The 25,060-nt window shown below is 60.7% G+C and overlaps 2 protein-coding genes across 12 annotated transcripts in view; one reads left to right on the forward strand and one right to left on the reverse strand.

Annotated features, from left to right (window-relative positions):
• The first annotated feature begins 479 nt into the window (after positions 1–479).
• On the forward strand, positions 480–12,186 carry EPS8L1 (EPS8 signaling adaptor L1). 7 transcript variants are annotated; one of them, XM_055370566.2, is made up of 20 exons: positions 550–608; positions 1,337–1,390; positions 3,008–3,048; positions 3,399–3,457; positions 4,087–4,248; positions 4,526–4,675; positions 5,170–5,252; positions 5,629–5,890; positions 6,174–6,300; positions 6,495–6,583; positions 6,678–6,752; positions 6,857–7,005; positions 7,772–7,913; positions 8,010–8,038; positions 10,240–10,372; positions 10,462–10,593; positions 10,793–10,919; positions 11,115–11,289; positions 11,706–11,838; positions 11,931–12,186. In XM_055370566.2, exons 2-20 carry the CDS (start codon positions 1,374–1,376, stop codon positions 12,015–12,017), a joined length of 2,172 nt encoding a protein of 723 aa, XP_055226541.1. In that variant the 5' UTR covers positions 550–608; positions 1,337–1,373; the 3' UTR covers positions 12,018–12,186. The 7 variants fall into 7 exon arrangements, with proteins under 7 accessions (XP_055226539.1, XP_055226536.1, XP_055226541.1 ...); XM_055370564.2 differs by lacking the exon at positions 3,399–3,457 and having other exon boundaries at positions 480–608; positions 3,013–3,048; XM_055370563.2 differs by having other exon boundaries at positions 7,772–8,038.
• A 3,855-nt stretch (positions 12,187–16,041) lies between these two features.
• Positions 16,042–25,060, reverse strand: part of PPP1R12C (protein phosphatase 1 regulatory subunit 12C) — a 32,418-nt gene continuing 23,399 nt past the window's right edge. Inside the window, exons 7-22 of one of the 5 annotated variants that reach the window (XM_055370570.2) lie at positions 21,022–21,095; positions 20,811–20,938; positions 20,627–20,700; positions 20,205–20,363; positions 20,051–20,118; positions 19,421–19,558; positions 19,122–19,212; positions 18,282–18,362; positions 18,145–18,205; positions 17,912–17,994; positions 17,751–17,791; positions 17,571–17,673; positions 17,351–17,455; positions 16,988–17,038; positions 16,779–16,829; positions 16,042–16,687 (exon numbers count right to left, since the gene is read on the reverse strand). In XM_055370570.2, the coding sequence (XP_055226545.1) occupies positions 16,601–16,687; positions 16,779–16,829; positions 16,988–17,038; positions 17,351–17,455; positions 17,571–17,673; positions 17,751–17,791; positions 17,912–17,994; positions 18,145–18,205; positions 18,282–18,362; positions 19,122–19,212; positions 19,421–19,558; positions 20,051–20,118; positions 20,205–20,363; positions 20,627–20,700; positions 20,811–20,938; positions 21,022–21,095 (1,395 nt within the window). In that variant the 3' untranslated portion in view covers positions 16,042–16,600. Of the gene's footprint in view, positions 16,688–16,778; positions 16,830–16,987; positions 17,039–17,350; positions 17,456–17,570; positions 17,674–17,750; positions 17,792–17,911; positions 17,998–18,144; positions 18,206–18,281; positions 18,363–19,121; positions 19,213–19,420; positions 19,559–20,050; positions 20,119–20,204; positions 20,364–20,626; positions 20,701–20,810; positions 20,939–21,021; positions 21,096–25,060 lie in introns of those variants that run through there. The other 4 variants (XM_031007551.3, XM_055370572.2, XM_055370571.2 and 1 more) reach the window with 4 other exon arrangements.

The following is a 25,060-nucleotide window of genomic DNA, read 5'->3' on the forward strand; positions in this document are numbered from 1 at the left end:
TCGAGCTAAATCTTAGCTTTTGTCAGAATGGGGGGGGTCATTGAGGGAAATTTCCAAAGGAAGGGGGAACAGGATGGGTGGGGGGGTAAGGGCATGAGCAGAGGCAGTGATCGTGGACAGGAGGTGTCCACAGAAGACGGACTGCCACTGGCCCTGGAGACAGAAGGTCAGCCCCGGGTTCAAATCCCTCCTTAACCAAGTGCTGAAATGGACCAGTTGCTCAACCTCTCTGGCCTTCAGCTTCCTCATCTGTCAAGCAGGAATCAAACCTCGAACTTCCTCCCGCTGTTAGAATTGCAAGGGAGTTTTAAAGACAGAGCTTTCAACTCTGACCTGTGAACAAGTGTGACATCAAATGTACTGTTCGTTGTTATTATTCTGTTGCTACAAGGCAGACGGTTAGTTTCCCGGCTCCCCTGCAGTCCCCCCAGCCCCTCCTAGATCTGTCTGCCAGCCCCGCCCCGGGGTCACTCCAGCCAGGCTGTGCCAGGTGAATGCTCAGGTATGCGGAGGCGGAGGTAGGACGGCCCTGGGAGGGAGCAGGAGGAGGGGCCGGCAGCCTGGAAGGGAAAGGACAGCGGAGAGCAGGGCAGAGCCTGAGCAGGCAGGTAAGGAGATCCGGGTCCGGAGAGAAGGGGGCCGGGGCTTGACCAATGGGTCTGAGGGACAGGGGGACTGGGGTCTGGACTCCTGGGTCTGAGGGAGGAGGGCCTGGGGTCCTGGACTCCTAGGTCTGAGGGAGGAGGGGCTGAGGGCCTGGATTCCTGGGTCTGAGGGAGGGGCTGGGGGCCTGGACCCCCGGGGTCCAAGGAAGGAGGGGCTGGGGGCCTGGTCTCCTGAGTCTAAGGGAGGAAGGATTGGGGGTCTGGACTCCTGGGTCTGAGGGAGGAGGGGACTGGGGTCTGGACTCCTGGGTCTAGGGAAGAGGGACTGGGGTCTGGACTTCTGGGTCTGAGGGAGGAGGGACTGGGGCCTGAACTCCTGTGTCTGAAGGAGGAGGGGCTGGGGGCCTGGACTCCTGGGTCTGAGGGAGGAAGGGCTGGGGGCCTGGACTCCTGGGTCTGAGGGAGGAGGGGCTGGGGGCCTGGACTCCTGGGTCTGAGGGAGGAGGGGCTGGGGGCCTGGACTCCTGGGTCTGAGGGAGGAGGGGACTGGGGTCTGGACTCCTGGGTCTAGGGAAGAGGGACTGGGGTCTGGACTCCTGGGTCTGAGGGAGGAGGGGCTGGGGGCCTGAACTCCTGGGTCTGAGGCCTGGATGCCTGCATTGAGGGAGGAGGCTGGGGTAGGAATTAGAGGCTCCTACTGGCCAGGCCCTCACATGTTTGCTGGCTCCCAGGGCACCTCCAGGTGGGCAGGAGCTACCACTCAGCACCATGAGCACCACCACAGGGTAAGCGCCCCCGGACCCCAGGTCCCAGCCCCAGCACACCTCCCTCCTCCCCTCGCCTCCTCTCCCACACCCGCAGATCCTGTTTGCGGCAGCCCAGACTCTGGCCCAAGCCCGGACACTCAGGAGGAAGCCAGAGCCTCTCTCCTCCCTGCCCAGCCTGAGGTTAGGGGCCCCCACTGCAGAGCAGACAGGCCTGAGCTCCAGTTCGGCCCTCACACTCAGTGCTGATGTAACCCTGGTCAGAGGACATCACCTCTTGGAGGCTCAGCCCCTCCTCTGTGACACAGGGACAATGTTGAAAAATTGGAGGGATAGTGCATTACAGGACTTGGCCGACCACCTCACTGACAGCAGGTGCTCAACTCATAGGAGCCGCTATTGCGATCGTTATGTCGTTAGTAAATATTAACCCTTTGCTAGAAAATCAGGGCTGTTTATAATGAAGACTCAAGTCCCCCAGAGTAAGCAGGGAGAAAAACAATGAGAGATGAGTCAAAATACCTGCATGGTAGGTAGTGAGCTCTGTGGCCCAGAGGTAATCAAATTGTGGTGACATCAGACTGGCAGGAGCGGGATGAGGAACAGGAGTTTGGGAAAAAGGGTTTTTCAGTTCCCCTGACGCCACCTGATCGCTGAGCTTCTGTTATGTGCATGCAAGTGGGGATTCAAGAATTCTTAGGAAAGGTAACCTTAGGAAGAAATTGAGGACGGGAGGAGACAGAGAAGGATGTGGTTGGGAAGCGCCTGGCCCATGGGAGTGGGAGGGGAAGCAGATAATTCCCTGTCTACTTCAGATACCACTAATGCTATTGTAACCATTCCCATTTATTGAGCAACTTCTGTGTGCTAAGCCCTGGCAGCATCTTAAGAATGATAATAACAGTTATTGAGGCTTCAAAATACTTCACCTGCATCATCTGACTGAATTTGCCCAACAGCCCTAACAGATGGTTACTATGTTACAGAAAGAAAAACTGAGGCAGGAGAGATTAAATCCCCTTCTGAAGTTCTATGGCAAGGAGGCAGTAGACAGAGGGTTTGAATCCCGGACTATGCCATGGTAGAGATCACACTCCCCTACCACCCAGCACCACCACCTGACCTGACCTGTCTTTTTTTTTTTTTTTTTTTTTTTTTGAGATGGGGTCTCACTCTGCTGCCAGGCTGGAGTGCAGTGGCACGATCTCGACTCACTGCAACCTCCGCCTCCCAGGTTCAAGTGATTCTCCTGCCTTAGCCTCCCACGTAGCTGGGACTACAGGCGCCCGCCACCACACCCAGCTAATTTTTGTATTTTTAGTAGAGACAGGGTTTCACCATGTTGGCCAAGATGGTCTCAATCTCTTGACTTTGTGATCCGCCCACCTCTGCCTCCCAAAGTGCTGGGATTACAGGCGTGAGCCACCGTGCCCGGCCTACCTGTCTTCTTAAAGTCCAGCTCTGGCTCTGAGCTCTCCTGCTCAATAATAATAATAATAATAATAATAATAATAATAATAATAACCCTTCCATGGCTCCCCATTACCTTCGTAATGAAGCCCTTGCTGCCCTGCTTGGCATTTCCAAAGGATCTGCCCCCAATTCCACGGTCTCTCTCATTCCTCTTCTCTTCACCAGCCCAGAAGCTGCCCCGAAGCCAAGCGCCAAGTCTATCTATGGTGAGTGGGGGGCAAGAGAGCCCCAGGCCCATAGAACTGGGTCTAAAGAAACAGGACCTGGCATCCTGGGTCTGAGGGAGGAGGGGCTGGGGGCCTGGACTCCTGGGTCTGAGGGAGGAGGGGCTGGGGGCCTGGACTCCTGGGTCTGAGGGAGGAGGAACTGGGGCCTGGACTCCTGGGTCTGAGGGAGGAGGGGCTGGGGGTCTGGACTCCCGGGTCAGAGGGAAGAGGGGCTGGGGGGCTGGACTCCTAGGTCTGAGGGAGGAGGGGCTGGGGGCCTGGACTCCTGGGTCTGATGGAGGAGGGGCTGGGCCTGGACTCCCAGGCTCATTCTCTTTCTCCCCTGACAGAGCAGAGGAAGCGTTACTCCACAGTTGTTATGGCTGATATATCCCAGTACCCAGTCAATGTGAGTCTGGGGTCTGTGTTCCCCCAGGACATCTTCTGGGGCAAAGGTGGCCTCAGGAGATAGGGCTTTTGAAAGCAGCTGGGCCCCCAAGCAGGAAGCATGTGGAAAGTCAGTTTACCCATCCATAAAATGGACCTCCGTTGCCTCACCTCAGTCATGGATATGAAGTCAGGGGCCTCAGGTCCACTAAATCTGCCAGCCTTTCCTCCGGGCCAGCTGTTGTGCTGGACAGTGGGACCACGGAGACAAATCAAGACACAGCCCTGCATGAGGAAGGGGTAGACAAGGTCCAGAGGAATCCACAGAGGTGCCTGGTGCTCTAATGGAGGTGGCAGGGGGCACAGCGGGAGACCCGAGGAGGCATTTAGGAGAGAGCTATAATCCAGACTCCTTCCCTGCCCGCAAGGAGCCTCCAGTCTGTGAGAAGCCAGACTCAGGTGCTAGTCACTCTGATGAAAGGGAAACAAAGGGCACTGGGAGGAGGAGCTGATTTGTGGAACAGGTGATCAAGGAAGGCTTCCTGGAGGAGGGGTGGTTAGTCTCAGGCTGAAAGTCTGATTATTCCGGGGGATTCTGAGCCCACCTGGCATCATCTTGGGCCTCACTGCTTTCTCCATGGTCCGTACCAGCACCTGGTGACGTTCTGCCTGGGTGAGGACGATGGCGTGCATACTGTGGAGGATGCCTCCAGGAAGCTGGCCGTCATGGATAGCCAGGGCCGAGTCTGGGCACAGGAGATGCTGCTGCGAGTGTCTCCCGACCATGTCACGCTGCTCGACCCGGCCTCCAAGGTGCCAGGGGGCACGTGGGTGGGAGGAGTGTCTGGGGCAGGGACTTCAGGGGGTCTGGGTGTGAATCTTGGCTCCTGCACGTCCTTCCTCTGGGAACTCTGGCGAGGGACCCCAGCCCCCTTCTTGAGCCTTAATAGCCTCATCTATTAAACAGGGCTGTTATCCCTAACCCCCTAACCGCGTGAGGTTGCCCTGACCTGCTGGCCCACACTCCCGTCGCCATTTAGTAGTACCATCATTTCGGGGCCTCAGTTTACCCCGCCATCCCACCCGGCAGGAGGAGCTGGAGTCGTACCCACTGGGCGCCATCGTGCGCTGTGACGCGGTGATGCCACCCGGCAGGAGCCGCTCGTTGCTGCTGCTCGTGTGCCAGGAACCTGAGCGCGCGCAGCCCGACGTGCACTTCTTCCAGGGCCTGCGCCTCGGGGTGAGCAGATGGGCTGGCTCTGGGGGTGGAGCTGGAACTGGGCGGAGCCTGGAGCCGGGGCGGAAATGGGTGGGGCCTCTAGGTGGGGCGGGGCCTGGGGCTAAGGCGGGATCAGAGCAAGGAAGGGCAGGGGACCTGGGAAGGAAGTTCTGGAAGGCAGTGGGGTTTGAGATTGGACCCAGGGTCAAGATAGAACATGAAGGTGGGATGAGGACATGAACAGAACATGGCCAAGAAGGGTCTGGGGGAGCAGCCAGGACGAGGGTGGGGGCGAGGAACCACTCGGACTGGGTCTCCATGGGCGGGGTCGTGGCTTAGGGCAGGGACAGGTGTAGGGCGAGGGGTGAGTTCGGGGCGTGGACGTGCGTGGGTTCACAGGCGTGAACGGTAGCCGCACGTGGGCTGGGACTGAGCTGAAAAATCGGCCAGGGGCGAGGCCCGGGTAGGAAGTGGGTGCGGCGTGGGGAGGCGTGGCCTGACGGTGTGATTGGCAGGCGGAGCTGATCCGAGAGGACATCCAGGGGGCTCTGCACAATTACCGCTCGGGCCGCGGGGAGCGCAGGGCGGCGGCGCTCAGGTGAGAGGGAAGAAGTTGGCAGGGTCTCTGGGAAGCCGGTTTCCCCTCCTTGTGCCTCAGTCTACAACACCAGCCTGGAACAGAACAAGAGTTTTGCATGGGGTCAAGCACACCCTAGTCGAGTCTTGTCTGTATCTCCCAGACGAGCTGACCCCTTCTCCAGAACTCTGCTTCTTTTCTCTGTTCCCTGTCCAGGCCCTCAGTTTCACTCTAGAGAGGTGCTATCCCTCCCTATATCGGATTTCTCCCTACCTCGTTGAACTTGTTCACTCCCTTTGAGCCTTTTGAGCCTGTGTGTCTCGTTCTGCGCCCTGGATTTCCCCCTCCCTGGACCCCTCAGTAGACCCAGCCTTGGTGTCCCCGTCGCCCTCCGCAGGGCAACGCAGGAGGAGTTGCAGCGCGACCGCTCACCCGCCGCTGAGACCCCGCCCCTGCAGCGCCGCCCATCAGTCCGCGCAGTGATCAGCACCGTAGAGCGGGGCGCGGGCCGCGGACGACCCCAGGCGAAGCCCATTCCCGAGGCAGAAGAGGCGCAGAGGCCTGAGCCGGTGAGGACCTCGAGCAACGCTGACTCGGCCTCCCCGGACCTGGGTCCCCGGGGTCCTGACCTGGCGGTTCTGCAGGCGGAGCGGGAAGTGGTGAGCCGCGAAGGAAGGGGCCTGGGGGCGGGGCCAGGCGACTGGAGGCGGGGCTAGGGCGTGGAAGGGCGGGGCAGGCTGCGGGACGGGAGTTCTCTGTCTGGTCAGACTTGTGCGATATGGAAGAGGGGCTGGGTCGGGGGCGGGGCTTGGTTTGGGGCGTGGCCAGGTGTTTGGGGCGTGGCCTGATCTGGGGAAGTGTATAGGTGCTCAGGTTCAGGGCTTCGACGGGGATGGTTTTGGAACTCGGGAGCCCTGAGCGTCCCCCTCCTCTGTCCCCCAGGACATCCTGAACCACGTGTTCGACGACGTAGAGAGCTTTGTATCGAGGCTGCAGAAGTCGGCGGAGGCGGCCAGGGTGCTGGAGCACCGGGAACGCGGCCGCAGGACCCGGCGCCGGGCGGCTGGGGGTAAGGGGCACCCTGGCGTGGGATCTGAACCCCCTCCCGATCTCTTCCAAATGTCCCCGCTCTCCCTAGGCTCTCCCCTCCCGCCACTTGCCAGGGCTGACCTCACCGCCATCTTAACCGGGTGTCCACCTCTCTCTCTGCCTGCCTGGTGCTGGCCCCGCGTCCCCATCGCCGCGCCCGTCTGCCCCCCTCAGAGGGCCTGCTGACGCTGCGGGCCAAGCCGCCCTCGGAGGCCGAGTACACCGACGTGCTGCAGAAGATCAAGTACGCCTTCAGCCTGCTGGTGAGGACGCGTCAGCCCCTGGGCCGGGGCGCGGGCACGGCGAACCTGTCCGGTCCCCGCACCCACGCCAACCACCTCCCTCCCCACGCCCCAGGCCCGGCTGCGCGGCAACATCGCCGACCCCTCCTCTCCGGAGCTGTTGCACTTCCTTTTCGGGCCTCTGCAGATGGTGAGACCCGCCCCAGGCCTTCGGGCCCCTCTGCAGCGGGAGGAATCGGGTTCGACTTGTAGAAGGTGTGACGGCACAGCCTGCCCCTCCTGCTCCCCTGACAGATTGTGAACACGTCGGGGGGGCCGGAGTTCGCGAGCAGTGTGCGGCGGCCGCACCTGACATCGGATGCCGTGGCGCTGCTGTGGGACAACGTCACTCCACGTGAAAACGAGCTCTGGACCTCGCTGGGGGACTCGTGGACCCGCCCCGGGTGAGGGGCGGGGCTGGGAGGCACGGGGCATGATGATTGGAGGAGCATAAGGCGCTGGGAGGTGGGTGGCATGATGATTGGAAAATAGGACTAGGAGGGTAGGGACGGGTTAGAGGCGTGGCTTAGTTGTGTTGGGGCGGGGCTTAGGACAGATGCCCAGATTCAACTGGAGGAAAGGCCAGGAATTAACGTGAAGGAAAGATTTAGGACCACCAGACCAATCGGATTGAAAGAAAAGGGGGGCTTAAAGGAACAGGAGCTACGGGGCAGGGGCGGGGCTACACGAAGGGGCGGGGCTTCTGGAAGGTTTGGTGTATAACTTTGGTGATGGGACAGAGTCTGTGCACTGCGGGCTGGGAGTTCCGCAGGGAAAGGGTCAGAACCTGAACCCGACCTTACGGAAAACTTGATTTGGAATCGGGTGAGATTTAGAGGCTGGAAAAGGCAATTTTTTTCCAGAGAGAGAGATGGATGGGGTCTCAATATTTTGCCCAGGCTGGTCTGGAACTCCTGGCCTCAAGCGATCCTCCCATCTTGGTCTCCCAAAATTCTGGGATTACAGGCGTGAGCCACCGTGCCCGGTCTAGAAATATAAATTGCTGTTGAGTTGGGCTTAGAGCTACCGGCAGGACTTGGTGAAAACTGGCGGGGCTAGAATCGTTGGGATACAGCGAGCTTTAGGGGAAAACTTAGTGAAGTTAATGCAGGAACGAAGTTGGGGGCTGTACCAGGATCCCTGAGCTCTTGGCCCTGTTCCTGGCCGCAGGCTGGAGCTGCCCCCGGAAGAGGGACCCCCATACAGACCCGAGTTCTTCAGCGGCTGGGAGCCGCCGGTCACTGACCCGCAGAGCCGCGCCTGGGAGGACCCAGTTGAGAAACAGCTACAGCACGAGCGGAGGCGCCGGCAGGTGACCCAAGCGACACAGCAGGGCCGAGGCTGGGAAGTCCGGGGGCGCGGCCGGTCCGCCTGGCCCCGCCTGACCCGACTCTCTTACTTCCTACAGCAAAGCGCCCCCCAGGTCGCTGTCAATGGGTGAGTGTCCGCCCCAGGGCAGGGCAAGGGGGTCCAGGAGGGGTGCGTCCCGGGGGCTCCCGATGCTGACTCCGCCCCCTTTTTTTCTGTGTTTTTCCTTCTGTCTTCCTGGCTCTTCTCAGGTGGGTGAGATGGTGATGGGGCGGGCCGGGGCTGGGAGAGAGGGAGGAGCAGGGAGGGAGGGGGTGGGACCCAGACTTCTGGGGCCAAGGGAGGAGGGAATGGAGACCCGGATTCCCGGGCCTAAGGGAGGAAAGGGGCTGGGAGTGGGTAAAGTCTGAGAGGTTGGATCCCTGGATCCCCAAAAGGCTGGAAGAAGGCAGTTTGTTTTCCCAGGGCCTGGGAAGCACCATGCCTGGGCTCCCTAGGAGGACAGAGCCCTGGATATTGGAGGGGAGAGGCTGGGGAATTGGACCTTTGGGTTTTGAAGAAGAGCCCAAGTCTGGTGCTTGGGATCCTGGAGACCCAGAGGAGCAGGCTTGGGACTTCAAGGGCCTGGGGGCAAGTTTCTGGGAAAGTTAGGAAGTGGTAGTATCTCTGGGCCCCCGAGAGGGGTAAAGGCTGGACGATTAAACTCTTGGTTTTCCAGAGGCTCTAATGCAATTGTCGCTGTCTAATGCAGTCGCTGCTGGGTGTCGGACTGGGTTAAAAGGTTTAAGGGTTAAAAGGATAAGATTGAAGCTTGAGACCTGGACTCCTAGGTCCCTGGGGGAGGAAAGAACATTCCAAGTCATGGTTCTACCAAGCAGTGGGAGCTCAGACTCTGGGTCCTGGGGGAGGGAAGGAGGTAGATGGACTAGAACTCTAGGGTCCTTGAGCAAATAGAGGGCAGACTGGAGGGAAGCAACGTGGGAGGAGACGAAAACAAAGCAGCGAAGCTGGAGGAGACAAAGGGGGGTCTGGGTGAGGGCCCGAGCAGAGGGTCTCAGCAGGGACAGCGTGCTGGGAGCTGCCGGCCCCACACAGGGGGTGCCGCGGCCCTGAAGACCCCCCCTCTCCCCTGCACAGGTAGGCCTGATCCAGGCTGAGGTCCCTCTTATTGGGGGTCAGAGCTGAAATCCCACCCCTGCCCCCAGCTGCCTGATATCGCAACCCCCCTCCCTGTTCACAGCTTCAAGTCACTTTCTCCGGGCCTCAAGTTCTTTTTTGCAGGGAAACTGGGAATAATGATAATCCGTTCCCGGAACAGTGAGAAGTCTGTGGTGTTGTAGGAACTAGCAGTTAAGGGCTCAAGGCTGTGACCAGGTTCAAGTTCAAGTCCAGCTGCCTGCAAACTAAGGCAGCATTATTCAGACCTGGGCTGCCCTGGTCCCAGGCTGGCGATGCCACTCTCTTACTCTGTGACCTTTACATCTCTGTGCCTCAGCTTCCTCCTCTGTGAAAATGGAGAATAGGGTCTCTGGGGGAGGAAGAAACTGGGGGAGAGAGGGGAGTCCAAATTCATGGTTCTACCAACGGTTGTCATAAAGATCAAATCAACTAATATATGTAACAGAACAGTGCCTAGCACACAGTAAGTGCTACAGAAGTGGTAGCTATTGTTTTTTGAGACAGTCTCACTCTGTCATCAGGCTGGAGTGCAGTGGTGAGATCTCAGCTCACTGCAACTTCTGCTTGCCGGGTTCAAGCGATTCTCCTGCCTCAGCCTCCAGAATAGCTGGGACTACAGGCGCGTGCCACCACGCCCAGCTAATTTGGGTATTTTTTAGTAGAGACAGGGTTTCACCATGTTGGCCAGGATGGTCTCGATCTCTTGACCTCGTGATCTGGCCGCCTCAGCCTCCCAAAGCGCTGGGATTACAGGCGTGAGCCACCGCGCCTGGCCTAGCTAGTGTTTTTATTATGCTTATGAGTTATGATATATAAGCCCAGTGCCTATTAGATGCTCAATAAATGACAGCTGTTTCTAGCTGTGTGATGTGGGCAAGTGATTTTCTCGCTCTGAGCCTCATTCTCCTCTGTAAAATGGAATCGATGGTGGGATAGTACCCACTACATATGCCTACAGCACAATGCCAAGAAACGGAGGGAGCAAAACATATTCAGTCTGTTATTCTCGTTTCAAATTTCTATTAACAGTATTAACCCGGCCCCTGCTGTGCCCCCAGCTTGGCTCTAACCCCAGCTCACACCAGCACCCTGCAGCCCAGAGCAATGGGGCTGGCTGCCTCCTTATCTCCAACCCTCCCGCTTCTCCTCAGTCACCAAGACTTGGAGCCAGAATCTGAGCCTCAGCTGGAGTCAGAGACAGCAGGAAAATGGGTCCTGTGTAATTATGACTTCCAGGCCCGCAACAGCAGTGAGCTGTCGGTCAAGCAGCGGGACGTACTGGAGGTTAGAGGAGCGGGAGGCTGAGGGGCAGGAATTAGCCAGCCCTAGCCGCAGACGCAGGCTCTGAACCCTCTGTTCTTTACCACACCCAGGTCCTGGATGACAGTCGTAAGTGGTGGAAGGTTCGGGACCCAGCGGGGCAGGAGGGATATGTGCCCTACAACATCCTGACACCCCACCCCGGACCCCGGCTGCACCACAGCCAAAGCCCTGCCCGCAGCCTGGTGAGCCAGCGCAGACGCTGGGATCTTGAGGGAGGAGAGGCTGGGACCAGATCCTGGGACCAAGGGGCGTGGGGATCAGCTGTCAAGAGTGCTGGAGCAGGTGGTGACTGGGGGTTCAGAAATGCATCTCCAGAAAGGGGAGAGGCTGGGACTCTGAGTCCTCTCCCTAACCCAGGTACTCTCCTCTCCTTCCTTTCAGAACAGCACTCCTCCTCCACCACCAGCCCCAGCCCCGGCCCCACCTCCAGCTCTGGCTCGGCCCCGCTGGGACAGGCCCCGCTGGGACAGCTGCGATAGCCTCAACGGCTTGGACCCCAGCGAGAAGGGTGAGTGGTGGGGACGCCGGCTGCGGGGAGCGGTCCTTATCCTTGCTTTCCAGGCAGGGAAACGGGGGCTCAGAAAGAGCAAAGGGACTCCCGTCCCATTCTGGGGACGCTGGAGCGCCCCCCCGCCCCGCCCTCTGGCCCCAGGACCCCTCGCCCTGAGCCCGCACTCCCTCCCTCCCGGTTTCCCGCCTGCAGAGAAATTCTCCCAGATGCTCATCGTCAACGAGGAACTGCAGGCGCGCCTGGCCCAGGGCCGCTCGGGCCCGAGCCGCGCAGTCCCAGGGCCCCGCGCCCCAGAACCGCACCTCAGCCCCGGCTCGGACGCCTCCGAGGTCCGCGCCTGGCTGCAGGCCAAGGGCTTTAGCTCCGGGTGAGTGGGGCCGGGGCCCTCTCGGCGCGGGTTGATACGGACGCTGGGAGCGGAGCGTTCCGATCGGCCGGGAGTCGGGGGGCGGCAGTCGTGGAGACCACAGGGAGCCGGGATTAGCCCGAAGTGAGGGTCTGTCTGGTAGCAACACCCAATGGCAGGCTGTGATTGCCATGTTTTTTCAGACTCCGACTGGATTCCTTAGGGAAATCCCGCACCCTTCGAAAGCAGGATGCGGCCACGCCCCCCGGGGGGGGCAACATTGTGATTGGTGGGTGGGGTTCAGGAGGTGTCGGGCCTGCCCCCGCTAGAGCTAGAATGCTGTTCTGATTGGACCATCGCCGGGTGGGCGTGACATGATTGTCCGGGCTGGGGCCTCCGCCGACCGGCCTGACCGCGCCCGGGCTGCCCTCGCTCAGGACCGTGGACGCGCTGGGTGTGCTGACCGGGGCGCAGCTTTTCTCGCTGCAGAAGGAGGAGCTGCGGGCGGTGAGCCCCGAGGAGGGGGCACGTGTGTACAGCCAGGTCACCGTGCAGCGCGCGCTGCTGGAGGTGAGCCGGACCGCTGGTCCCGGGGTCTGGGTAGGGTTGGGATGCCGAGGGCTCGGACGCCAGGACAACGCGATTTCCACCCCGCCCTCCAGGACAAAGAGAAAGTGTCAGAGCTGGAGGCAGTGATGGAGAAGCAAAAGAAGAAGGTGGAAGGCGAGGTGGAAATGGAGGTCATTTGACCTGCCAGGCGCCCTTCGCAAAGAGTGACGAGGCCCCGTGGGAGAATGGACTCTTCAGACTCTCCCCAATAGCGGAAGTCGATCTTCTGAAGGATGGCCAATCTGCTCCGGCCCTGGTCTTCCCCCCTCCCGGTGGACAGACTTAACGATCCTTGCTGCAGTCCCTCCGGAGCGGATCTGGACTGGCTGGGAGTGGGGAGGGCGTGGAGACAGTCTACGGAAAGCGCTAGCAGACCCCCGAGAGGGTGCAGTGGAGCCCTGAGCATTGTGATATGCCGCCCAGCCTATAAACAGCCTCCGTGCTTAGCAGATGGTGTGCCAACTGCTGTCCTCTACCCGGCTGCCAGGGGGCCCAGAAACCTGCCCCTCGCCCCAGTCACAGCCTCAAGGAACCTGGAAGATGTTCCACCCTCTTTGGTTTCTCTCTCTGAACCCTCCTTTCCATCCCCAGGGTCCCAAACCAGGCTCCCTCCTAGTCCAGCCTAGGCCAGCCTAGTCCAGCTTGCCCCACCTTCACGTTTCCCTGGCTCGCGGCTGCTGGGCATGAGGCTTTGTGTCTCCCTTCCCACCTCACCAACGTTCTCACTTCATTCCTTCCTGCGTCCTGGCCCTGCCCGTCTCCAAACGCTCCCAAGCGTTCAACCTCTTCAACCTCTGAGGTTTGCACCTGCTGTCTCTGCTGGCTGAAACAGCCATTCCCTGCCTGGCGAACTCCTGTTCAGCCTCCCTGGCCCAGGTCAAACACTCACTGTGGGGAAGCCTGCCCTCATCCCCGAAGCTAGTTTCCCAGCATCCACTTCTCCATTTTGTCCCCCACCTCCTGCCACGGCCCTACCAGGTAGAACTGGCTGCCTCCCAAGGATGCCACAGCTTTCTGGCCACTCTTTGTTCTGGGAGATGGCAGCCAACTGAAAACTTCCTAATCCCTCAAGAACTAGCTCCTTTTCCCTCTGGCAAGCCCTGTAACTTTCTTTTCCCCATTATCCAGGTGGCTGGCAAGGTCTGCTTTTCTCTGGATCCCACTGTTTTCCAGACTGGACATTCTCTGCCTTTGGGAAGACTGGCCCTTTCTCTTTCTCCCCTGGCTCTGCCTTCCCCAGATTACTGCGGGCCTCTGGGCCTCTGGGCCTCAAGCCTCTCCCGGAGTTGTTCCAACCTGGGCCACCAGATGGCGCCCTCCAAGATGGGAAAGGATCAGAGAGACACCGCCCCCCAACCCCCGGCCCTTGGGGCAGGCAGGAGTTCTCAGTCCCCACTTTGCCACCTCCTACCTGGTTCCTTCTGGTTCCTTCCTTCCTCTTTGGATCTCCAAGAGTCCTTCTCCTATCTGCCCCGTCCCTAGATCCTACTCACATACTTCCCTTGGCTCCCTATGGCTCACCGGATAAAACCAGGCCCCAGCTTGGCAGTCACAGGTTGCCCACTCGGCTCACCAGCTTCTCCGACCACGGGGCTCAGCTTCCCTCCTCCTGCTGCCAAGCTTGGTTCATGTGGTTGCTTCAGCCCAGAATACTCTCAGCCCCTCTACCACTTGCCCGGGGCCCCACCCCTCATTCTTAGTAGGGGAATAGGAAAGGTAGGCAATTCCCCCAAACCTCTTTGCTCCATTCCCCCCCACCCAATAAGCCCCCGTGGCTCTCGCCACCTAGGCTGCAAACTGAAATGCCTGCAGGAACCCGACAAGAGACCCAAGTGAGCCAGCCGGGCCTCAGCCCTACCCCCGTCACAGGCCAGCTTGTTTGAACATCCTGGCAGCTGTATCTTCCAATATTCTCAGAACCTGACCATCTCTCACCATCTTCACTCCCATCACCCCAGCCAAAGCCACCCTCTCTTGCTTGGATTTCACCAGTAGACCCTTAGCTGGTCTCCCCAATCCTCACCACCAACCCCCAGCCTGTTCTCCATGCCAGAGGGACCTGTTAAAACCTAAGTCAGGCCATGGCCATGCTCCAAAAGACACCCAGAGCTCCAATCTCACAGCTCAAGCCCTTCCCAGGGCCAAGTCTCCACACAGCCACCGTGACCTCTCTAGCCTCATTCCCTGCTTTCTCCACCTCCTCAGCTTCCTGCAGCACACTAGGTGCGTTCCTACCCCAGGGCCTCCACACACAGAGCTCCCATCATCCCTCAGATACCCACACAGCTCCCTCCCCAGGGCCTCCACACACAGAGCTCCCATCATCCCTCACATACCCACACAGCTCCCTCCCCAGGGCCTCCACACACAGAGCTCCCATCATCCCTCACATACCCACACAGCTCCCTCCCCAGGGCCTCCACACACGGAGCTCCCATCATCCCTCAGATACCCACACAGCTCCCTCCCCAGGGCCTCCACACACGGAGCTCCCATCATCCCTCACATACCCACACAGCTCCCTCCCCAGGGCCTCCACACACGGAGCTCCCATCATCCCTCAAATACCCACACAGCTCCCTCCCCAGGGCCTCCACACACGGAGCTCCCATCATCCCTCAAATACCCACACAGCTCCCTCCCCAGGGCCTCCACACACAGAGCTCCCATCATCCCTCAGATACCCACACAGCTCCCTCCCCAGGGCCTCCACACACAGAGCTCCCATCATCCCTCAGATACCCACACAGCTCCCTCCCCAGGGCCTCCACACACAGAGCTCCCATCATCCCTCACATACCCACACAGCTCCCTCCCCAGGGCCTCCACACACAGAGCTCCCATCATCCCTCACATACCCACACAGCTCCCTCCCCAGGGCCTCCACACACAGAGCTCCCATCATCCCTCACATACCCACACAGCTCCCTCCCCAGGGCCTCCACACACGGAGCTCCCATCATCCCTCACATACCCACACAGCTCCCTCCCCAGGGCCTCCACACACGGAGCTCCCATCATCCCTCAAATACCCACACAGCTCCCTCCCCAGGGCCTCCACACACGGAGCTCCCATCATCCCTCAGATACCCACACAGCTCCCTCCCCGCCACCTTCAAGCGTCTGCCTGCACCAGCTTTTCCGTGAGGCCTGCCTAGACCGCTCTATTCAAAACACGTGCACACACGTGCACCCACCTTCCCAAGCCCTTTCTTCTCTCCAGAGCGCCGCCACCTTGAAATACCTTTAACATCGGATGCTCCCCTCCTAAAAGTATTGGATGTTTTGCTCAGTAATTATCAGTCACACTGTACTTACTCGGTGCTGTTCTTCCTGTTGGTGTTACCCTAATTACTGAATGAATGCCTCATCTCAGAAGATGGCTCCTACTCAGCTCTAGTCAACGGTGGCTGTGCAGGACTGAAAAGTTCATATTGTCACAGATTCCTGTTCTTTCAAAAGAAGCCAAAATTCTTTTTGTTTTTTGTTTGTTTGTTTGTTTTTGAGATGGAGCCTCGCTCTGCTGCCCAGGCTGGAGTGCAGTGACTCGATCTTGGCTCACTGCAACCTCTGCCTCCCAGGTTCAAGCGATTCTCCTGCCTCAGCCTCCCAAGTAGAGTAGATGCGATTACAGGCACCTACCACCACGCCTGGCTAATTTTTGCATTTTTAGTAGAGATGGGGTTTCACCATGTTGGCCAGGCTGGTCTCGAACTCCTGACCTCAAATGATCCGCCCGCCTCGGCCTCCCAAAGTCCTGGGATTACAGGTGTGAGCCACCACACCCGGCCAAAATTCCAGATTTTTACACACAAATTTCTCCAAATGTTAAATGTTAGCAATTGAGTAAATTTGTTTCAAAGACACTGATGGCAAAACCCAAGCTCCCCAGCTCCATATCCTTGGCCCCAGAGGTCTTGTCCGCTGATGCCTCCTGCCCCATCAGCTTCCCCTCAGCCCCCCGCCTGCGATCACGCGGGCTCCGTCTTGGAGCCTTCACTCCCGCTGGGGGCTCATCCTGAAGCTCCTTCACCATACAGGTAAGCAAGCACCAGCCCATCCCCCGGCACCAACCCAAGTGGCCCAGTGGTTTGGTCACGGACACGCACGGCCCCCCAGCAGGAGCAGGAAACAGTGCCCTCCCTCTGGCTGGGAACACAGACCTTGAGTGGCAACTTCACGACTTTTATTTGTGGTGCCTGTGCTTTATCTCGAAAATACCTTCTCCCCCTGCCCCAGACAGTGGGCGGGGAGGGGGCAGCAAAAAATAGAAGACGTCCCTCCCTATTGCACATGGACCCTATATACAGGCCCACCTGGCTGAGGCTGGCGGGACTCTTGGCACATTCTTGGATCCCTGCTCAGGAGGGGAGGGGTGACGGGGTGGCATCACACGTGAGATGGGGACCTCCAGGCGGCCACTCTGGTCCTGGCTACTGATCCTTGCACTTCTTGGTCCTCAGTTCCTTCCTGGTCCCGTCTCTGGCCCTGGTCCCCTCTGGCAACGTCCCCCTGCTTGGCTCGGCCTCCCACCTCCATCCTGGTCTCGGGTGGCCCCCTCGGCTCCTGGGGACTCTGCTCCCCTCCCAGTCCGGAGGTCCCAGGGGGGCTATGGCTTCTCTGAGACTTCCCCCGGAGCCCTGTCACTCGTGTTCACACGGGGGAAGGGGTGCGTGTGGCAGAAGCAGCTGTATAAATACGGGTGCGGGAAAGTCCCTCCGGGTCACTTGGAGAGTTTGCTGATGACGCGGATCAACGCTGCATTCTCATCCTTGAGGCGCTGGTTGTCAGCGCGGAGGTCAGACAGGGCCTGGGGGACGGCAAGGGTCAGCTGGGCAGCCCTGGCGGGTTGCGCCCCCACCCACCCTCGGCCCTCTGCCCACAGCCCCCACAGCCCCCACCTTCAGCTCCTCCTCCAGCTCTGCGGCCTTGCGTTCCAGGGCCCTGCGCTCCTGGAATGAACAGGGAAAGTGCAGAAACCGAGTGAGGCTGAAGAGGGCAGGGGAAGGCCAGGGGCCAGCTGGGAAGGGCAATGTGGCTCTCTTGGTCCAAACTTAGGGATGTGAGGCTGGGGACGCCTCTGGCCCCCATCCCCACTGCCCCTACTCACGAATCTCTCCAGTTCCAGGAGGGCTGGCCTCTCAGCGAAGCGTTCTTGCCTCTGTTGAGGACACAGAAAGCACAGGGGTCAGCAGGAGAAGCCAGCACTGCTCTGAACGGTCCTAGGCTCCTGCTGGGGACCCGCCCGCCCACTAGGCAGCCCACAAGCCCCTCCCCCACGGGCCAGGCCCCGCCACCGGCAGGCCCACAGCCCCATCCCCTCGCTCAGACTCCGCCTCCGAGATCTCGGCCCCGCCCCTCAAGTGAAGCCCAGCCCCGCCGGCACCCCCAGGCCAGGCTCTACCTCCCAGCAGTCTGAGCCCCACCCAGGCGGCCCTGCCAGTTCCCGTGACCCTGGCCTCGGCGCCCTTACCTGCGTGGCCCGCTCCAGCTCCACCTTGAGCTGCGCCAGCCGCAGCGTGGTCTCGGTCAGGGCCTCGCGAAGCCGCTCGTTCTCCCTGCGCAGCTCTGCATACAGCTGGGGGTCAGGTAGAGGAGGGTCAGGTGGAGGATGGGGGCGATGCTGGGGGGCGGGGAAGCCAGGAAGCTGGGCACCCAGCAGGCAAAGCCCCGACGGAGGGGTGGGATCGCACCGTCCTAAAGCCTCCGTCTGGCTCCTCCGATTCTGGCTCAGGTTCTGGGTTGAGGTCCCGCTGCGACCGCTGCCTGCGGGCTGAGGGGCCGCCCTCCAGGGTGCTGGGGCAGGGGCGGAGCGCGCGTCAGGGGCCGGCCCGGCCCGCACGCAGACCCCACCTCTCCCACCCCGCCCCTACCTGGACTCCTGGCTGCGGTCAGCCGGCTCCGCCTCCTCCCCCTGTGGGCAGGTACACGGGGGCTCAATGGGTATGGGAGGGACTTTAGCGGGTATGGGAAGGGCTTTGCCCGCCCCCCGGCCCACCCTCTGCACCAGCTCGGCTCCACCTGAGCCCCTCACCTCCGCAGGCCCCCTCCACTCCTTTCCGACCTTGCGATGCTCCCTGGCCGCCTGCGGTCCCGGACCCTGCCCGTCGGGAGCCTCTGCTGGGGGAGGGGCAGGAATCAGCCCAGGCACCTCCAGAGCCCTCTCTGGGTGCCTGGGTCCCCGGATCAAGCCCCCAGAAAAGCAAGAAGACTATGGGAGAAACTGGATGATACCCTGGGAATGACCTCCCCGAGAGCAGACCTCACCTCTCTGGGCAGGGCTGTCAGAGTTCTCCACTCCAGGCACGCGGGGCCTTCGGGAAGGGTCCTGTCGGGAGGGGGAGGCGAGTCAGGGAACCAGGACATCCCGCACCACCCCACGCGCCCTCGCTGACCCCTCTCACCAGGCTCTGCGCCGGCTTCTCTGACTCTGGGGCCTTCCCTGCAGCCTTCTCTGCCTCCTTCAGGTCTGTCAGAGTCACACCCTGGCAGGGAAAGGGGACAGTCAGGGGACGCTGGGGTCAGGGCCCAGCCCCTCCTCCCTCAGACCCAGGAGTCCAGACCCCCCAGCCCCTCCTCCCTCAGACCCAGGAGTCCAGGCCCCAGCCCCTCCTCCCTCAGACCCAGGAGTCCAGACCCCAGCCCCTCCTCCCTCAGACGCAGGAGTCCAGACCCCAGCCCCTCCTCCCTCAGACCCAGGAGTCCAGACCCCAGCCCCTCCTCCCTCAGACGCAGGAGTCCAGACCCCAGCCCCTCCTCCCTCAGACCCAGGAATCCAGGCCCCCAGCCCCTCCTCCCTCAGACCCAGGAGTCCAGGCCCCCAGGCCCTCCTCCCTCAGACCCAGGAGTCCAGACCTCCAGCCCTTCCTCCTCCCTCAGACCCAGGAGTCCAGACCCCAGCCCCTCCTCCCTCAGACCCAGGAGTCCAGACCCCAGCCCCTCCTCCCTCAGACCCAGGAGTCCAGGCCCCCAGCCCCTCCTCCCTCAGACCCAGGAGTCCAGACCCCAGCCCCTCCTCCCTCAGACGCAGGAGTCCAGACCCCAGCCCCTCCTCCCTCAGACCCAGGAGTCCAGGCCCCCAGGCCCTCCTCCCTCAGACCCAGGAGTCCAGACCTCCAGCCCTTCCTCCTCCCTCAGACCCAGGAGTCCAGACCCCCAGCCCCTCCTCCCTCAGACCCAGGAGTCCAGACCCCCAGCCCCTCCTCCCTCAGACCCAGGAGTCCAGACCCCAGCCCACCCCACACCTGTGTGGACCTCCGAGACTGGCGCATGAGACGGGAGCGAGCTTTTCTCTGGGATTCCGACTCCTCATCCCGCACAGGCATCTGGTAGGACCTGAGGGAAGGGTCCCAACCTCAGACACGGAACCTGGGGACCCTGTCCCATTCCGTGGCTGACACCCTCCGCGGGAAGCAAGTTCTGTGGGAGGGGACTCCAACTCCCAGCAGACCTGGGGCCAGCTCTCCCTCAGGAGCCCACCCAAAGCCCCGGGACTCTCCCTGCTGGGGGTGGGGGCAGCAGCTTCCTGCCCTGGCCTCTTCACCTCCGTCGGTCCCGGGAGTCCGCTGGGGGCGCCGTGGAGGCTGTGGGGACGTTTGGCTTCGCTGGGGATTCAGGCTCCGGAATCCTGGAGGGAGGCGAGGAGTTCTCCAAGCAAGGAGGAAGCTTGGTGACCTCAGACCTGCATCAATTCATTCATTCCACAAACATTACCCAGGTGCATTGTGTGCCGGCACTGGAGATGCAGCCGTGAGCAAAAGAAACAAATTATCTGGGCCACAATAGAGTCAGAGCTGAGCAGAAATACACAAAACCCACAACAGCCATGAAAAGACCAGCACACTACCCAACCGGTCAGAAGGGTAAAGGACTCTGGACAGAAGCAGCAGTGCGAGAACTGAGAGCGGGAGGGTGTGCATGTGCAGACGGCGCCGTGGTGGCAGCAGGGTGGTCAGTGTGCGCCTCGGGGTGGGGGGAAGATAGGGGAGAAGGTGACGTTTCAACACAGACCTGAGGGAGGGAGAGAGCCCCCAGGAGGAACACAGCACAGGCTCTGGAGTGGGGGCAGGAACCAGACCCCAGGGGGTACATGGTCTCACTCAGGATCACACGGACAGGCTTGGAACCCACATCTGCCGCCCACCCCTGAGAGGCCCAGGCCCTGGGGACTCACAGGACAGAGGGCTCCGGCAGCTTCCGGGAAGGGGTCGGGGTAATTCTGGCAAGGCGGAGCTCCTTGGCCTGTGTGGAGAGGAGAAGCGGAGGAAGGGGCAGTTCCCTCGACTGGGCAGGGGCCTGGGCCTGGACCCGGCCCAACCCTCACTCACCTGAGTGGAGGTCCCTTCCAGCCAGGAGGAGGAAGCCGAGCGCTGCAGCCCAGCCCCAGGGGCTCCCCCCGCTGTCCGCCTTTCCGGGGGACCCAGGGCACCAGAACTCCCTGTCTTCAGGAGGCCAAAGCGCCTGGAGAAGGGGGCCTCTTCAGGCAGCTGGGAGAAGGAGGAGGTCTCAGTTAGGGAGAAAGGATCCCTCTTCTCAGACCTCAAGGGTTAGCCCCCAAAGGACTGCAACAAACTACAATTCCCATCAGCCCCCGGGGCAGGCACAGCCTAAAAAGGAAGCCGGTTGTCCAGGAGGACTCTGGGAACTATAGTCTTCGCCCTATCTGCCCCTGCCAGAGGTTCACAAGCTGTATGGAATCCCACCTCCGGGCCCTCCCAGCCTCACAGGACCTCTCAGGGCATCCACTCACCACGGGACTCTTAGGGCTGGGGTGCGGCGGGGAGGAGACGCCATTGAGGGTTCTGGGTTCTGCAAGGGGTGGTTCTGTGATGTGGGAACACCGGGCAGGTCACAGAAGATGCCAGTTGCCTCTAGATTCAGAGAACCCGACCCCTCCTCCCTCAGACCCAGGAGTCCAGATTCAGGCCCCTCACCGGTGGGACCTTCTTCCCCCTCATCCTCGTCCTGGATGGGGGGACCCCCAGCCCCACCCGGCCGGCGCTCCTTGGACAAGTCCTGGAGGGAAATCTTCTCGCGACTGCTCAGACGACACACAGAGCTCCTGTTGGGGAAGGAGAGGGTGCTGGGGTACAAGCCCGGGGCCTCCAGCCACCCCGCCAGCCCTGGACTCCTCCCTCCCTATACCTTCTGTGTTTGCTGCTAGAGGGCGCTTGGGGCTCCTGGCCCCGGCTCTGGGAAGCTTCTTTTTGGTTCCGAAGCTGCAAGGAGGGAAGGGGGCTGCAGGGGAGGGGTGGAGCACACGTGCCCCACAGCAACACCACCACAAACAGCTGTGCAGGAGCTCACTCCCCAGGCGGGCACCGAGGGCTCGTGGGCTTACTGGTTTTCCTACAGATGGCCACACACCTCAGGGACAGGAGGTGCCCTGCGTCCAGCAGGCGCCCGCAGCTGCCACGTGCAGGCACTGCCGTCTTGTCCTCACGGCCCCCACCCATGAGAAGCCTCCAGTCTCATCCCCAGAGGGGTCCTTCTAGCTCCCAGGGGAGACCTGCTTAGACCTCACCCCGACCCCTCAGCATACCCAGGGCACTGGTGGGCCCTCAGCTGCCCCGGCTCCTGCAGCCGGCACTCTCCTCCTCCTTCCCCACACAGTTCACCACCGTCTTCACCCCTTCCCCACACAGCTCACCACCGTCTTCACCCCTTCCCCACACAGCTCACCACCGTCTTCACCCCTTCCCCACACAGTTCACCGTCTTCACCCCTTCCCCGCACAGTTCACCGTCTTCACCCCTTCCCCACGCAGCTCACCACCGTCTTCACCCCTTCCCGCGCAGTTCACCACCGTCTTCACCCCTTCCCCACACAGTTCACCACCATCTTCACACCTTCCCCACACAGTTCACCGTCTTCACCCCTTCCCCGCGCAGTTCACCACCATCTTCACACCTTCCCCACACAGTTCACCGTCTTCACACCTTCCCCACGCAGTTCACCACCGTCTTCACCCCTTCCCCACACAGCTCACCACCGTCTTCACCCCTTCCCCGCGCAGCTCACCACCGTCTTCACCCCTTCCCCACACAGCTCACCACCGTCTTCACCCCTTCCCCACGCAGCTCACCACCGTCTTCACCCCTTCCCCACGCAGTTCACCACCGTCTTCACCCCTTCCCCACACAGTTCACCACCGTCTTCACACCTTCCCCACGCAGTTCACCACCGTCTTCACCCCTTCCCCACACAGTTCACCACCGTCTTCACCCCTTCCCCACGCAGCTCACCACCGTCTTCACCCCTTCCCCACGCAGTTCACCACCGTCTTCACCCCTTCCCCACACAGTTCACCACCGTCTTCACACCTTCCCCACACAGCTCACCACCGTCTTCACCCCTTCCCCACACAGCTCACCACCGTCTTCACACCTTCCCCACGCAGTTCACCACCGTCTTCACCCCTTCCCCACACAGTTCACCACCGTCTTCACACCTTCCCCACACAGCTCACCACCGTCTTCACACCTTCCCCACACAGTTCACCACCGTCTTCACCCCTTCCCCACACAGCTCACCACCGTCTTCACACCTTCCCCACACAGTTCACCACCGTCTTCACACCTTCCCCACACAGTTCACCACCGTCTTCACACCTTCCCCACACAGTTCACCACCGTCTTCACACCTTCCCCGCACAGTTCACCACCGTCTTCACCCCTTCCCCACGCAGTTCACCACCGTCTTCACACCTTCCCCACGCAGCTCACCACCGTCTTCACCCCTTCCCCACGCAGTTCACCACCGTCTTCACACCTTCCCCACGCAGCTCACCATCTTCACACCTTCCCCGCACAGTTCACCACCGTCTTCACACGTTCCCCACGCAGCTCACCACCGTCTTCACACCTTCCCCACGCAGCTCACCATCTTCACACCTTCCCCACACAGTTCACCATCGTCTTCACACCTTCCCCACACAGCTCACCATCTTCACACCTTCCCCACGCAGCTCACCATCTTCACACCTTCCCCACACAGTTCACCGTCTTCACACCTTCCCCGCGCAGTTCACCACCGTCTTCACACCTTCCCCACACAGTTCACCACCGTCTTCACCCCTTCCCCACACAGCTCACCATCTTCACACCTTCCCCACACAGTTCACCGTCTTCACACCTTCCCCACGCAGCTCACCGTCTTCACACCTTCCCCGCACAGCTCACCACTGTCTTCACACCTTCCCCGCGCAGTTCACCACCGTCTTCACCCCTTCCCCACACAGTTCACCACCGTCTTCACACCTTCCCCACACAGCTCACCATCTTCACACCTTCCCCACACAGTTCACCACCGTCTTCACACCTTCCCCACACAGCTCACCATCTTCACACCTTCCCCACACAGTTCACCACCGTCTTCACACCTTCCCCACGCAGTTCACCACCGTCTTCACACCTTCCCCGCACAGTTCACCACCGTCTTCACACCTTCCCCACGCAGTTCACCACGGTCTTCACACCTTCCCCACGCAGCTCACCATCTTCACACCTTCCCCGCGCAGTTCACCACCGTCTTCACACCTTCCCCACACAGTTCACCACCGTCTTCACACCTTCCCCACGCAGTTCACCACCGTCTTCACCCCTTCCCCACGCAGCTCACCATCTTCACACCTTCCCCGCGCAGCTCACCACCGTCTTCACACCTTCCCCACGCAGTTCACCACCGTCTTCACACCTTCCCCGCACAGTTCACCACCGTCTTCACACCTTCCCCACACAGTTCACCACCGTCTTCACCCCTTCCCCACACAGTTCACCATCTTCACACCTTCCCCACGCAGTTCACCACCGTCTTCACACCTTCCCCACGCAGTTCACCACCGTCTTCACACCTTCCCCACGCAGTTCACCACCGTCTTCACACCTTCCCCACGCAGTTCACCACCGTCTTCACACCTTCCCCGCACAGCTCACCACCGTCTTCACACCTTCCCCACACAGTTCACCACCGTCTTCACACCTTCCCCACACAGCTCACCACCGTCTTCACACCTTCCCCACACAGCTCACCATCTTCACACCTTCCCCACGCAGCTCACCACCGTCTTCACCCCTTCCCCACACAGTTCACCACCGTCTTCACACCTTCCCCACACAGTTCACCACCGTCTTCACACCTTCCCCACACAGCTCACCACCGTCTTCACACCTTCCCCACACAGTTCACCACCGTCTTCACACCTTCCCCACGCAGCTCACCATCTTCACACCTTCCCCACACAGTTCACCATCTTCACACCTTCCCCGCACAGTTCACCACCGTCTTCACACCTTCCCCGCGCAGTTCACCACCGTCTTCACACCTTCCCCACGCAGCTCACCATCTTCACACCTTCCCCGCACAGTTCACCACCGTCTTCACACCTTCCCCACACAGCTCACCACCGTCTTCACACCTTCCCCACACAGTTCACCACCGTCTTCACACCTTCCCCACACAGCTCACCACCGTCTTCACACCTTCCCCACACAGTTCACCACCGTCTTCACACCTTCCCCACGCAGCTCACCATCTTCACACCTTCCCCGCACAGTTCACCACCGTCTTCACACCTTCCCCACACAGTTCACCACCGTCTTCACACCTTCCCCACGCAGCTCACCATCTTCACACCTTCCCCGCACAGTTCACCACCGTCTTCACACCTTCCCCACGCAGCTCACCACCGTCTTCACACCTTCCCCACGCAGCTCACCATCTTCACACCTTCCCCACACAGTTCACCACCGTCTTCACACCTTCCCCACGCAGCTCACCACCGTCTTCACACCTTCCCCACGCAGCTCACCATCTTCACACCTTCCCCACACAGTTCACCACCGTCTTCACACCTTCCCCGCACAGCTCACCACCGTCTTCACACCTTCCCCACACAGTTCACCACCGTCTTCACCCCTTCCCCACACAGTTCACCACCGTCTTCACACCTTCCCCGCACAGCTCACCACCGTCTTCACACCTTCCCCGCGCAGTTCACCACCGTCTTCACACCTTCCCCACGCAGCTCACCATCTTCACACCTTCCCCGCACAGTTCACCACCGTCTTCACACCTTCCCCACACAGCTCACCACCGTCTTCACACCTTCCCCACACAGTTCACCACCGTCTTCACACCTTCCCCACACAGCTCACCACCGTCTTCACACCTTCCCCACACAGTT

Source organism: Gorilla gorilla, chromosome 20 (assembly GCF_029281585.2).
Source record: "Gorilla gorilla gorilla isolate KB3781 chromosome 20, NHGRI_mGorGor1-v2.1_pri, whole genome shotgun sequence".
NCBI lineage: Eukaryota > Metazoa > Chordata > Mammalia > Primates > Hominidae > Gorilla > Gorilla gorilla.